The following is a 14,904-nucleotide window of genomic DNA, read 5'->3' as shown; positions in this document are numbered from 1 at the left end:
CAGACTTGTGTAGTTCACGTTTGGCACTGGCTGAGAAAGTTTAATATATGAAAGTGCTGAGCGCTACAGCTCAGCCCTAAGTCTATTTTATAGATGAACACAAGCATATCATGTGTTAAAGGTGCAGCAGGTTGCTTTTGTTTAGGATTAACTTTTAAACACCTCCAATATAGACGCTATAGTTCTCAACCGGCTAGCCTATTCTGGGTCAGCGCAGAGGTCCAATAGCGTGAGGAGTTTTAGGCCTGATTTATTCTTCATCTGCGCGTGTACGGAGACACAAAATGTCAAGATGCGTTGACACAAGAGCTCTACAGCAGGCCCGCAGGGGGTGAAGAAGACAGCAAATTTTAAAAATATCCGTCGAAAATGACAGCCCGTGATTGGTCAGGACACCTCTTCCTTTAAATTTGTCAACAGCACCATCATTCTCACCTCACAAAAAATGGAGCGGGCGCCGAAGATATCTAGTGACAGACACTGAGCAGATTGAAAAACGCCTCATGGAAAAAGTCTTATATGAACGTTTAAACCCCTGTGACCGAAGGAGCAGAAAGATATGCAGCAAACGTTTTATTCATGGACAGAAATTATGGGAAAGTGAGTTTGGAGGGGATGACTGGACAAAGAGGTGGAGGAGATTGAGGGACAAATTTGTCTTTTTCAAAGACTCTGAAATACATAAATGTTGTCCTGGCGGGGAATTCTCACCAGGTGAGAAAAACGTCTGTCAATGTGTGTGTGAAGCTCCACACCCAAACTGATGGAGACGTAAACATCTGGCTCGAGTATCTCGGTGTCTTGCTCGATAGTGAGGGAAGGAGGGAGATCGACAGGCATCTGCAGCGATGCTGAAACCCTTCCTTCCACCAGCCGTGAAAGCAGTCGCATCACGTAATAGCGGTGTTTTAGCCATGAGCTCATTCCAAACGGAAGCAATTCCGATGCAAAACGGGAGCAAAAGCATTCCACACAGCTCATCTTGTGACGCGATAAAACCACGGGAGAACTGCAACACCATGCGTGATTTCAGAAGTACACACAGAATAACACTAAGAAAGACAGCTGCATGTGTCAAAAAGGTCTGTGGTTTACTTTCTGTTGTTTACATCGGCTACAGGGTTTTTAACAGGAAATGGCATACCTTTACCTGCATGTGACTTTCAGTTTCCAGATGTGTTTTACACAGCTTTTGTGTTCGACTTCCTGTCTGGCGTGATCTAAACTATGGAGTTTGACGTGTTTTGGAAGTGTTGTGCATACAAAACAGACTCGAAAGGTAACGATAGCATCCCCTCGCAAAACGTTACACTTTGCAGCCGGTGGAAAGGAAGACCTCCACTTTAACAGCAGCTGACTGCTGTGTGGTCCGTTTAGCAGCTGTTTCGCTACGCTTCCACGTGCAGTGGAAAGAATGGGTTGGAGTTACGGTGAGGAGCTTGGACACCTGCGAGCGTATCAGAGTAGAGCTGCTGCTCCTCCACGCCAAGTGAAGCCAGCTGGGGGATGTAGGCATTTGGTCAAGGTGCCTCCTGGACGCCTCCCAGGGGAGCCACCCAACCTGGATAAGCAGATGAAAACGAGCAAACTTTTAAAGCGTTACTCACTGCCTCCACTTCAGTCGGGTCGTACCACACGTTGATGTAGGGGTGCTGCAGAGCCTCGTCCACCGAGATCCGCTTTGAAGCATCTATTACCAGCATCTTGGATAGAAGGTCTCGGGCTTGGCTTGCTGAAAGGTAGATGTGGACCAACAGGAGAGATTTGAAGAATGGCTCACATTAAGGAAGGACACACCACAGTTCAAAAGCTTGATAATAATTAATAGGATAACAAATAGGGTAAATCTTCTGAGGGGAGAACTAAAAATCTTTTGGAAAATAAATAATAATTCATTAAAAACCCTATTTTGAATAAAAACAGCTGGCGCTGAGTGACGTGACTAATAAGCAGATGTTTGAGTTTCCAAAAAGAAGAAAATAATCCATTTCATTTTTGCTTTTTAAATTTGAGTTTTTACTTATTATCGAGTTTAAATTGTGCTCTACAAAAGTTTGCAGGCACAAAGTTCTTACTCCAGTTTTTCCACAGAACCCACAGTGCCTCACCTTTTAGCTTGTTGTGGTCAGAGTCAGCAGGAAACAGCACGTCTGGGAAGAGCTTCTCAAAACTGTAGCCGGCGTAACGCGGCCGGTTCTCCACGTAGGTTCTCACAGACTGGTTGAGCTTCATGAGGAAATCCTGGGACGGCGTCCCCAGCTGCTCGATAACCTTATTCCACTGGTCGATATCTTGTGGTCAAAATATTAAGAAAACTACTGGGGTGGATTTGGAAGCTGCTGCTCATGGTGCACGATGGGTGAGTTATAGAGTCCTGTTTTCTGTTTAGGACTCATTTAAAAGGTAAGCAACAGAAAAACTTCACACAAGACATTTTCTTTTACTTTCTTGCAAAAACAAAGATAAAAGTTGATGTTTACAAAATATCTGTGACTAAATAGAAATTTGGACTATCCAGATATCTGAAATATCTAGAAAGGGGCAAAAGATGTACACACACACACACACACACACACACAAATACAGAAGCAACATACAAAAATGTTCACGGACATCTTTGTTCATCTGTTGCCATGGCTGAACAATGAGAAGAAGCCTAGCATGGAGACAGATGAGTCTACTAGATGAGCTACTGAAGGAGCAGTCCCTTCTAGCCGATAAAACCAAACTGAACTGTGCATTTGTGTCCTTCACAGGCACCCATCCAAACAGGAAAAGGATGTGACCATGACCATGGTTGAGTGTGCTCTTGCCTCAGAACAGGGATCTCCAACATTTTTTGGCCCGTGAGCTACTTTTACACTATGAAAGTACTGAAGAGCTACCGCCATACGAATTATTCACACTGATACTTTCTATGTGTGAATATGCTAATGTTAAAGAAGCTATACTTACTATATTAACATGCATTAAATCCACAAGTTGATGTCTCTGTGTTCCGATACATCAATATTCTAAAAAAGTACAAGGAAAAAAGTGACATTTTGAAAATTTAATTAAACAAATGATTTTGTTTATGAACCAATTAGATATTTACAGATAATGAAATTCAAATCTACTTCGTATGAACGATTTGACACGTTTTTAGAATGGATCAGTAACATAACTTTTTGAGCACACAGGAACAGCTAACCTGTGCAGTCCCTGACCCTGTGCCCTGCCTGGAGCCTAAGCAGCAACGTCAGTTTCACACAGTGTTCAGCTATTTCGTATTGAATTAAAATCACACGATTGTTTAACTTGCACACTAACCAAAGAGTTATTTTTGTCATAAGAGTTTATTGTTTGACTAATCAACTGTCACAGATGCAGCTTCTTCCTTTTTGTGTGCAACAACATGAACAAAATGTCAGATAAACACGGGGGACAACACAGCATTTGGGTGAAGGAGGAGGAGGGGTGGGGGTTGGATGGAGGTTTAAACTTAAGGATACGATCAGTGCCTGGAAACAACACACTACCTCGGACCATTTCAGCCATGATGCATCCAACAGACCAGACATCAACTGAAAAATGAAATGACATCCACCAAATTAGCATGCAGAACTTAAAAACAAATAACATTTAGAGCACAAAAGGAAGATAAAACTAAAAACCATGATTTACGTGAGGTTATGTGCGTGAGACAAGACAAAAGGATGACCTGCATGCATTCAGGAGCATTGTCATACCCAAGTCAAGGTCCCACAAGTCTCTTGTCTTTTTTTGGATCTGAGTAGGAACCATTTTAATGTGATCTAAACAGCAGGAGTTCACAGATCCGAGAGGCCTCGTTTGTGCAGAGATGCAGATCCCAACACCCTCCGTGATTCCCACTGTGATCAGCTCCAGGATGGGGAAAACCAAAATTTGATTCCTATGACAAAATTTCTGAGGCTTTTCTCTTTGAGTTTAAAAAACCCCACAAGACTGCAGATCGGGAGCCTCGGTTCTTGTCACTAAGCAACAGTCCTCATTATGAAATGAGTTGCTGCTATAATATAATGTGGGAACCAGCTTAGAGGACTGATGAGAGCCTTTCTGCAGGTCTTTCATGTGACAGTCACGGTGCCTCCTGCAGCACAGAGACCTGTTTATGTGTCTGCAGGAGGAGCGTGTGGGTGGCTGGAAGTCAAGGTGCAAGGCGAACCAGACAAACAGGATCTCAAGAGCTGAATTTGATGATTGGGAGGGGGACACAAACTAAATGGGATACACTTTTTCGTGCTGTTTCTTTATTGGATGCCAGACACGGCTGCAAGCAGCTCAAGGATACAATCCCTTCCTGGGAAAAGGATTTTGTGGCGAACCATTTCTGCCATAATGCAGCCTACAGCCCAGATATCCACTATATATGAGCAGCACAAGGAGGAGGGAGAAAACCATGAGCAACAAATGCAAAGAGTCCGCTGCTAGAGTTAGCACTTTGATAAAGTTTTGTAGGAAAGTGAGTGATTCCTTTTCACCATGAAGCCTGCCTCTATGAAAAAGTTATAAATCCCTATCATTCATCCCCTCTGCAGTAAGAGTGTATAACTCCTCAGTTTAACTGGTACTGACATTATATTGGTACACAATAACACCAATGCAGTACTCCGTATATGTTCAATACTTGTGCAATACTGTATTTACATAGTATGTCTATGTCCCTTACAGTGTGTTGCATAGTTCTGGAACCCAAGTTTTTCATTTTTATTTGTGGTTTAGTGATTGAAGGTTACAATAATAGCTTCCTGGGTATGTTTATATACGTGTACCTTTGTTATTATTTTTCTCTAAAGTGTTGGTGCTGCTGTAACACGTGCATTTACCCACTGTGGGATCAATGAAGTCCATTCTATTCTGTTCCATTCTATTCTTACTCGTTACAGATAATTTCCTGATTGTGAGTTCACAGACTGGTGAAAATGTCATTGTTTCTTATTGCTGCTTGGGTTTGGCTTTCTGATGTAAACAGATGTGGGAGATTGGCCTGTTACGATCACCAGGTGATTCTTGGATGCATCTCAAGATATTTGCAGTGGAGCTAATTTTAAATGAACTTCTGACATAATTACACTGAAATAGGCCATTTACAACAGTGAGCAGATTTTAAAACAGACTAATAGACTAGAGAGTAGACTGGTTTTAGTCCATTTAATAACTGGCCTCAGCGGGCATTGTTAGCTCATCAAGCCTCTGTCCCTTCCAGATCTTTGAGGTCTGCAGATCGCCTGCTCCTGTCCGTCTTAAAATGCACTATAAATCTCAAGGGAAGCGGGCTTTTTCATTCGCAGCTCCCAATCTTTGGAACTCACTTCCGTTACACGTACAGCAGGCCCCTCCATAGCCCGGTTTAAGTCTCTACTCAAGGCTCAAGTTTACTGTTTAGCTTTTAATTAGAGGCCGACTGATACGGGTTTTTAAGGCCGATACCGACTTTTAAAGAATTTTGTTGTCGATGGCCGTTATCTAAAGCTGATTATGAAGGCTGAACACTCACTGTGTGCAATATAAATATTTGCAGTATGCAATATATATGCAGTATAATATTTGCCAAGAGAGTTCACCAGCATTGTCTTGGCAACCGTTTATATTCCACCTTCAGCCATTGCTGAAAATGCATGTGATGCCATCAGTTCCGTTGTCGCTAAGCTACAAACCCAGCATTCCAATGCATTTGTGGCTATATCTGGTGATTTTAATCATGCCTCGCTCTCTGCTACACTTCCAACATTTCAATAGTTTGCCAGCTGCTCCACCAGAGAAAACAAGACATTGGATTTGTGTTATGCCAATGTAAAGAATGCATACATGTCCAAAACAAGACCTCCTCTAGGACAGTCAGATCACAATCTTGTTTTTCTCTGCTCAGAATACAAACCACTTGTTCAGAGGCAACCTGTGACAAGAAGAACTGTGAGAAAATGGTCACAGGATGCTGAAGAAGCCCAGCAGGATTGTTTTGAGACCACAGATTGGATGACTCTCTGCCAAGGATATGAAGAGGACATCAATGCCATGACTGGATGTGTTACCGACTATATAAACATTTGTGTGGACAACATCATACCCACCAGAACAGTGAGACACTTTGCTAATAACAAACCCTGGATCACGAGTGAACTGAAGAATCTGCTATATGAGAAAAAAAGAGCCTTCAAGGAGGGAGACAGGGAATTATTGAGGAGTATACAGAAGCAACTGGAGATCAAGATCAGAGACAGCAAGGAGGCATACAGGAAGAAGCTGGAGAACAAACTACAGAGGAACAATATCAGAGATGTCTGGTCAGGGATGAAGAAGATCACAGGCTTCAAGCAAAGGAAGGATTGCACATATGGCAGCCTGGACACAGCCAATGAACGGAACAAGTTCTTCAATAGGTTCAGTTCAGGAACAAACCCAGCATCCCCCTCACCTGTCCCCAGCCAATCTGACATCCCATCCTCCTCTGATCCAACATTTTCCTGTCACACGCCAGCTCTTTTGCCCTCTAACACATTCATGGACTCTTCTGGTCCTATAAATCTGTCTTCAACCAAGTCAGGAGATGCTGCTGTCCCATTTACCTCCCCCTCCCACCTATCAGTCTCTAGAAGTCAGGTGAAGAGGCAGCTGGAGAGACTGAACAGGAACAAGGCTGCAGGTCCAGATGGTGTCAGCCCTAGAGTACTGAAGGCCTGTGCAGAGCAGCTTTGTGGGATTGTGCAGCACCTCCAACCTCAGCCTGGCCCAGGAGAAGGTTCCAGTCCTGTGGAAGACATACTTTCTTGTTCCAGTTCCAAAGAAAACTCGCCCATCAGTCAATGACGACTACAGACCGGTTGCCCTGACATCCCACATCATGAAGGTCCTGGAGAGACTCCTGTTGGTCCACCTAAATAAGCAAACTAGAACATATCAGGACCCGCTGCAGTTTGCTTATCACCATGGAGTTGGAGTTGAAGATGCCATCATCCAGCTGCTTCAACCAACCCACTGTCATCTGGACAAAGCAGGCAGCACTGGATCATGTTCTTTGATTTCTCCAGTGCATTTAACACAATCCAGCTTGATGTACTTTGCCAGAAACTCCAGAAGACACAGGTGGGGGCCTCAACTATCGCCTGGATTAAAGACTACCTGACAAACAGACCACAGTTTGTGAGGCTGAAGAACTGCACATCAAACCAGGCGATCAGTAACATTGGAGCACCACAGGGGACTGTACTCTCACCATTCCTTTTCACCCTGTACACCTCAGACTTCCAGTACAAATCAGAGACCTGTCATCTACAGAAATACTCAGATGACTCTGCAGTTGTCGGGTGTATTAGAGATGGACAGGAAGCTGAGTACAGCGAGCTTTTGGAGCGCTTTGTGGCATGGTGTGGAAACAATCATCTGACCTTGAAAGTGAACAAAACAAAGGAGATGATTTTAGACTTCAGAAGAAACAGGGTGGAGTCAAATACTGTTTCCATCATGGGAGAAGAAGTGGAGGTGGTTGAGGAATACAAATACCTTAGAGTTCACCTGGACAACAGACTGGACTGGAGAAAGAACAGCGAAGCCGTTTACAAGAAGGGACACAGCAGACTGCACTTCTTGAGGACGCGTAGGTCCTTCAAAGTCTGTAGCAAGATGCTGCACATCTTCTACAAGTCTGTTGTTGAGAGTGTCATCTCTTCAGCCATCGTCTGTTGGGGTAGCAGCATCAGAAGCAGGGGCCTGAAAAGGCTCAACAGCCTAATAAAAAAGGCTGGTTCTGTTCTGGGGACGACTGTGGAATCACTGGAGGAGATAATACAAAGAAGTATCCTCCAGAGAATCAAGAAAATTATGGACAACCCTGAGCATTCTCTTCACAAGACTGTCCGACAACGGAAGAGTGTCTTCAGTCAGAGGCTTCTTCAGTTTCGCTGCAACACTGACCGCTACTGGAGATCCTTCCTGCCAACAGCCATTGTAATATACAATAACTCTTTGATGACTTTATTGTTATTATTATTCTGAGCTACTACAGCAATCAATTTCCCTCTGGGATGAATAAAGTATTTTTGAATTGAATTGATAAATTAAATAAGTCAATAAACCTCTTAATATTTATTGAACTTTAAATATAAAACAAACTCAAAACATTAACTGAGTGAAAAGTGTTTCAGAACTATAGAAAATATAACAATAGAAAACAAAACAGATTCAAGTTTTTTTCTTAAGTGTTTAAAATAAAGACAACCAAGCAGAACCCAGAATAATGGTGCAAAATAGTGCCTGGTCGAGGTAGAATCTTCAAGTAAAAAAAATAACAAAGTAAGGCACACTACCACATTGTAGTAAACAAATATTATCAAACTATACATAAAAATAGTGCAAACAATGTAAGTAAAAGGAAGGTTGTAGCATGGAACCTTTCTTTTACTTACATTATTTTATGCTAATTTAAAGCAAAACTTACCGCTTCCAGATCAGGAGCATGAGCTTGTTAGCTACAAATCCCTTTTCTCATTTATCTAACTCTGGGAAATCTAACAAATTTTTACTTGGAGGTGGAATATTCCCTTAGGTGTAAACAACAAAAAAGGCGCCTGATTATTATTTTTTTTTTTTTATCGGCTTTTAAAAATAATTTCGGCCGATGACCGATTATAGAAAAAATTGAACATATCGGCCCGACATCTCGGTTAGCCTCTACTTTTAATGGTCATTTTGTTTTTATCTCTCACCATTTATAGCCTCCTTCCTCTTTTCATTTAATTGAATTTGTCATCCTTGTTATTTTTATTCATCGTTTTAAACATTTCTATCTTGTTGCGTTTATCTTAGTATTGTTGCACTGCTTTTTATTGTTTGTCCTGCATTCACGGAGCATTTATGCTCCTTTGTGAAACACTTTCATCAGCTGTCATGCTGTTTTTAAATGTGCTATGCAAATGAACATGGTATGGCACATTAAAGGAGCAATATGTAAGAATGTAACAATGAAATATTCACAAAACAATGTCTCAATCATGTTGGAAGGAAGGTTACATTGAAACAGATTTCCTTCCCAGACAGCTGGGGGGATTGCCGAGTCTGTGCTGGACAACGCTGTAACACCAGCATCTGTAATTCGATCTTGTACCCCTAAGAAACCACAGCATTCCTTTTGTTTTACTCTAATATCGGGTTAAGAAGGCTAGATGCTAACGTTGAGCTAATGGTGGATTAGAAACAAGTTGGCTCTAAAACAAACAGGCTTTAAAAAACACCTCAAGCTAATTCTTCAATTACCAACAACTTGAAATTACAGTGACATATTTATCTACTCATCAGCTTACTGTGTATGACTCGCTTTCACTCATCATCCAGAATCTTCTGGTGGTGAGCCATGAAACTCGAAACGGCAGTGAGAAAGTCACTCGTGTTTTGAGAAATGGCTGCAGTAACCAGCTTTGACCCCAGGTTGTCATCCTTACTTTATTCTTATAAAATACACCTTTAAAGGGAAACTAAACTCCTGCCAAGCCTGCACACCATGTCTGAAACAATTTCAGCACCCAAGAAAGCTCAAGTGCATCCTGGTATAAGATATGCTAACTAACGTCTCGCTAACTAAATCAACTCTCCTGCTGACTTCAAGTAAACTGGAACGACTAATATTTGTCTGTTTCTTTCAGTAACAGACTGTGAAACATCCCAAGCAGCATAAGGTGAGTCTGCTGAAGCATGCACAGGTTCATTCTGCCCGTTTGAAACCAGCAGCTCCTTAATAAAACATCAAACACATGCTGAAGCACTGCTGCTGGCGTCAGGTCCTCAGATAGGAGGTTCCCCACAATGCACCAATACGCCGCATGTCAACTCCCCCCCACCCGAGCATAACCTTTATAGAACCAGGTGGTGTGTATGTGTGTGTTTGTGTATGTGTGTGTTTCAGGAGTGATCTTGCGGGCCATGCAGCAGGCCAGGCAAGGTAGCAGCTTCTCATTGGTCAACTTCCACCCTCCACTCACCGTTGGCCTGGTAACCCATGCCTAGGATGACTTCAGGCGCGCGGTAGTAGCGGGTAACCACGTAGGGCGTCATGAGGAGGCCGGTGGCGGCAGTCCTGGCGAGGCCAAAGTCCAGGATCTTCAGTGTGCAGTCAGACTTAACTACAATGTTGCTGGGCTTCAGGTCCTGTGAGGGTAACATGAGGAGTTACAACGTCGGCTGAGACAGGTCCAATCAACTTTCCTGAAGTTGGTAAAATCTTGAGCTGAAAGCAGTATTTTACAGGTTAACTTTACTAATATTTTGAATAAATTTGCAGTGGTCTCTAATATAAACAAATGCCTTGTAAGTTGTCCTCTGGGGAAAAAAAGCTCTGGTGCGCCTGTTTGAGGATGTAGAAGTCAGCAGGAGGAAAAAGAGGCAGAAAACGGCAGAATTTGGAGTTTTATTTCCTGATATTTGGACATCTAGCCTCTAATTGGCTAACAGCAACATGACTAGCTGTTTTATCTCCACAAATAACAGAAGCCTGGAAGAGTTCTATCGTGTTATTGAGTTGGTAATGCTAACAGCTAGCTTCTCCTAGTCGAGATGTTAAACTTAGAGTAACTGATCATTTTCAAAAATAATAAGTAAATATGTTATTCTGCTCTTTAATAATAGTGTTATGATACAAATAAACATGAAATCAAACACAATCAGCACTGGCACAAAGATCTACAAACCCTCACAACACCGTAGAGGTTCTAGCTATTACAGATTTTGATGAGGGTGGAGGTGGATTAAACGTAAAACTGAATTAGTTTGAATTGCAAGATCACCGTTTCCCACTCCTCTGACACACAAAAACATTACTTCTATTGCTCTCTGAATTCACAATCCACAAAACGTCTAGCTCACTTCTTAGTAGATGACCATAAGACATTTATGTCAGTTTTCCTGCATTATTTACATAGCAGCGCAGCAATTCATCTGCAAATACTGACTGCTTTTAGGCGACAATGTGTATTTTCCATGGCGATAGGGGGCCCGATACAGGCCATCCTAACCAGCCTTGCTGCGAAAAGAGCCATTTAATCCGCTCACTTGGCCAGGACATTAATATGCTAATGAGCTGCTTGCTGATTGGCTGGTTTAAATCAGAAGGCCTCAGACACTGGAGACTGCAGATGGGAGGAGGAAGGGCTCCACATTGTGATGTTTTTATGAGAGGTTTCTCAGGAAAAAAAAAGGTTTTCTCTGGCATTTTTAAACTTTCTAATTTACATAAAAAGTAAGTCGCACACGGCTTTGACTTTTGGCATGTCACTTTTGACCACCCAAGCTGTCTTTATTTACAAACAACAATAAAATGTTGGTTTAGATTATTTGTCCAATTTAACACTTAAGTGCGGTGGTCCGCAAATGGCGGCCCGCGGGCCACATCCGGCCCGCGAGCCCTCTCTTTGTGGCACCCAAACCCCGCTCGCAGCCCCCACCCCCGATGGCCGACTGGGAGGTTTAGGATAGAGCTGAGGAAAATCATCAAATAATCAATGCATGAGATGCGGGCATAAACGGTTTTGCATCATTGAAGAGTACCATAATCAATTATAGTGGAATGTAGTTGTGTGATTTTAACGGTGGCACCAGCGCAGCATCCACATCTGTCAGAGCGGTGTTCTCCACATTTACAGGGTAGGAAACTTTGATCTGCCTTTATGTGGTACTGCAGGGCTGAGCGCTGGAGTTGTAACCTGAGACTGAACCCGAATCGAATCAGCCCGACCGGCTTGCCTATTGTAGATTCACTCTTCCCAGTCTGGTGCAGGTCTACAATTCTTTTCCTGGTGTCCTTCGAAAGCTCTTTGGTCTTGGCCATAGTGGAGTTTGGAGTCTGACTGTTTGAGGCTGTGGACAGGTGTCTTTTATACAGATAATGAGTTCAAACAGGTGCCACAGGTAACAAGTGGAGGACAGAAAAGCTTCTTAAAGAAGACGTTGCAGGTCTGTGAGAGCCAGAGATTTTCCTTGTTTGAAGTGACCAAATACTTATTTTCCACCCTGATTTACAAATAAATTCTTTAAAAATCCTGCCATGTGAATTCATGGATTTTTTTTTCACATTCTGTCTCTCACAGTTGAAGTGTACCTGTGATGAAAATTACTGACCTCTGTCATCATTTTAAGTGGGAGAACTTGCACAATCGGTGGCTGACTAAATACTTTTTTGTCCCACTGTACTGGCTCAGGAAAAGTATTTAAAAATATGAAAAACTTACAAAGTTTCCTTTCAAAGACAAAGTAAAAACTTTTTCCTGCTGTACTGAACCATGACCCAAACATGTATGTGTGTAAGCATGGCTGACCCTGTGTATGATGCCTGCAGCATGAAGGTGTTTGATTCCACACAGCATCTGGTAGAGCAGGTAGGACAGCCTTTCGTGGTCCAGTTCCATCTGAATCACCTGACAGAGGTTGGCATCCATCAGTTCCATGACGAGATACCTGGAGGGGAAAAAGTCATTCCGGTAAATGATAGTTTCTGCAAACTAATTTATACCCCAACCCTTGTATTAAAGCAGCAAACTTATCAAATGTGCTGTGAACACACACAGTTACGCACTGAAGTAAACAAACATGCAGGAAAAATGGAGTTTTCATCATCCAACGCTGCAGCCCTCTGGCAACGATGTGTCCAGTTTCCTTTGTAACTCCAATCAGGCAGACAGAACAGAGCAGAGTGCACACGCACGCATGCACGCACGCACACGCGCACGAGCACACACACTATTTGCTTGAGTTAGGCATTAGCTGTGTTCATATCATCCTTCAGAAAACCTTCCCTCCCACATTGTATCACGCTGTGATTTTACAGATTGTTTCCACTCACATCTTCTAAACACATCCTCTGGTCCAGTAGGAAGGTCACGGCTCTGACCTTTTTGTTGGAAGTGGACCCATTTACCATATTCTTCCCATTTCTTTGGTTTTCAAAGTGTAACTTTTTCTCTACTCTCCCTTAAGTGAGAACGTCAGACTGAGGATTTCAGGGTCCTCTTTGGTGTAATTTAGACTTCTTAATGATTTGAAATACTTTAGCAATTCAATACAAATAAATGCAATTTATATTAGTAGTTAAATCAACAAATACAATGACAGCAAATAAAAAGCTATATAAAATAAAATCATTCTCAGCTGTTCTTTGAAGACAGACTAACAGCAAAACTGCTGCGTCATGCTTATATTTAAGTCAGTATCTCTCATGGCAAGACCTACAACACTTTAACAACATTTAAATATGAATATACCTCGACTATGCGGGTTTTTCTATCGCCAATCCCGATGCAGACATGTAGAGTTCATGGTCCATGCAGCCCACTCTTTAGGCTGATCTTCATGGTTGATATCTAGATAGTTTCTGTTTTATTTGCATGCTGAAATGTCACTAACGAAGTTGATGCACAACTTTTCTAACCTTAATCAGTCTTTGAACACCGAATTTAACCAACTCCTGACTCTAGTAAAGTAAATCTCAACATGATAGAGCCTTGGACTGTTCTGTGATTATGTCACAGCATAAATAGCACCCATTAGACCTGATCATTTAAATAAACACAGTGCTATGATGTGACTATTAATAATACAATGTTGCATCCTGTAGTGATTAGAGTAGGCTCTGGAACACTCACACATCTTGGAACTCCTCCAGTGTTTTCTGTGGTGTGAATACATTTAATAAGCCAATGATCTGTGAAGGAAAGACAGAAAAATGATAAGTTCACAGAACCTGAAGAAAAGGAGGACCGGCTCTAATATATAAAGCTGTGTCACAACTTTAACCAGAAAGCATTAAACCCTCTGAGTTTTCTGATGGTTCTAGTTTTCTGGATCCTGGAGGGGAAATCTGAGCAGGGCTGGCCAGCTTTCTAGCTCACTCCCAACTTCTCTAAAAATGGCTACGTATTAATAATTCATGTCTGATTCTGAAAACAGAGGCAGCACACTTTAAAGGCGCACAGGAAAAAATGTGATGTTAAAAATGCTAAATGATGCTATACTGTTTCATTGGTGTGAAAGAAACAGGCTCACGTTCTTGTGGTTGACACATTTCATGAGCACTAGTTCTCTGTAGGCCCGTTTGGCGTGAGTTTGATTCTGAAATGGCCGACTCAGCTTCTTGATGGCGACATTCCTCTCCAGGTTATGGTCATACGCCGAACTGAGAGAAGCAGGAGGAGAAGAAACTTGTAAATGAATTACATGAAAATATTAAAAGCCACACAGAGCAGAGTATGAATGATATAAACTAGGGTGGAAAAAGTTAACATTAACTAATTAGCCAATTAATCACTTCATGTCTACACAAATGTCATTGCATGTGTAAAGTTTCACCTATATATTGACCAACCTTTCATCTACAGAAATGAATCCACTTTCTTTTTGGCCTTCTAAATCCAGAAGGTTCTGTTCAGCGCGTGTTTGCATACAGAAGACAAAACATCCAGACAAACATTCTCTCCCAAGGTCCTACACACTCTGCATGAAAGCCAGACGTCGACATTCTTCACTCTGAACAAGTGGACTCCACGACTTTTACAACTGAAAAGCTTACAGTAATCATATGTGATGAATGAACAAGATGTTTAAATCAAAAGTTTGAATAATCTGTGCTTAAATCAATGAATTTGAAATGAATATTGTTCTTACAACGATCCATTTATATCACAAATCAGTATGTGTTTGATTTAACAAGTTAATCATTGTTTACACTCATACACATTACAATAAGTTACTCATTAAGGTAAAGAATGTTGTATCTGAAGATGGCGTGGCTTTCTGAGGGATGTTGGTAAAAACTCAGAAACGAGTCAAATTCTGATTGGCCAAAGTTGTTCAAACAAAGTTGTTCAAACAAAGTAGTTTATTAAAACAAGAATTGCTTCCTGA

The 14,904-nt window shown here is 41.9% G+C and overlaps 1 protein-coding gene across 3 annotated transcripts in view; it reads right to left on the bottom strand.

Annotated features, from left to right (window-relative positions):
- mapk8b (mitogen-activated protein kinase 8b) overlaps positions 1 to 14,904 on the bottom strand; it is a 49,731-nt gene that overhangs the window by 10,314 nt on the left and 24,513 nt on the right. For 2 of the 3 annotated variants that reach the window (XM_015963623.3, XM_015963625.3), the window contains exons 3-9: positions 14,047 to 14,176; positions 13,647 to 13,705; positions 12,324 to 12,462; positions 9,996 to 10,161; positions 3,495 to 3,566; positions 2,109 to 2,291; positions 1,608 to 1,732 (exon numbers count right to left, since the gene is read on the bottom strand). In XM_015963623.3, the coding sequence (XP_015819109.1) occupies positions 1,608 to 1,732; positions 2,109 to 2,291; positions 3,495 to 3,566; positions 9,996 to 10,161; positions 12,324 to 12,462; positions 13,647 to 13,705; positions 14,047 to 14,176 (874 nt within the window). Of the gene's footprint in view, positions 1 to 1,607; positions 1,733 to 2,108; positions 2,292 to 3,494; positions 3,567 to 4,315; positions 4,388 to 9,995; positions 10,162 to 12,323; positions 12,463 to 13,646; positions 13,706 to 14,046; positions 14,177 to 14,904 lie in introns of all 3 variants that reach the window. The other variant, XM_015963624.3, reaches the window with a different exon arrangement.

The sequence above is a fragment of the Nothobranchius furzeri genome, chromosome 16 (assembly GCF_043380555.1).
Source record: "Nothobranchius furzeri strain GRZ-AD chromosome 16, NfurGRZ-RIMD1, whole genome shotgun sequence".
Taxonomy (NCBI): Eukaryota; Metazoa; Chordata; class Actinopteri; order Cyprinodontiformes; family Nothobranchiidae; genus Nothobranchius; species Nothobranchius furzeri.
Note: the sequence above shows the minus strand (reverse complement) of the source record. Positions and strands in the feature narration are given on the sequence as shown.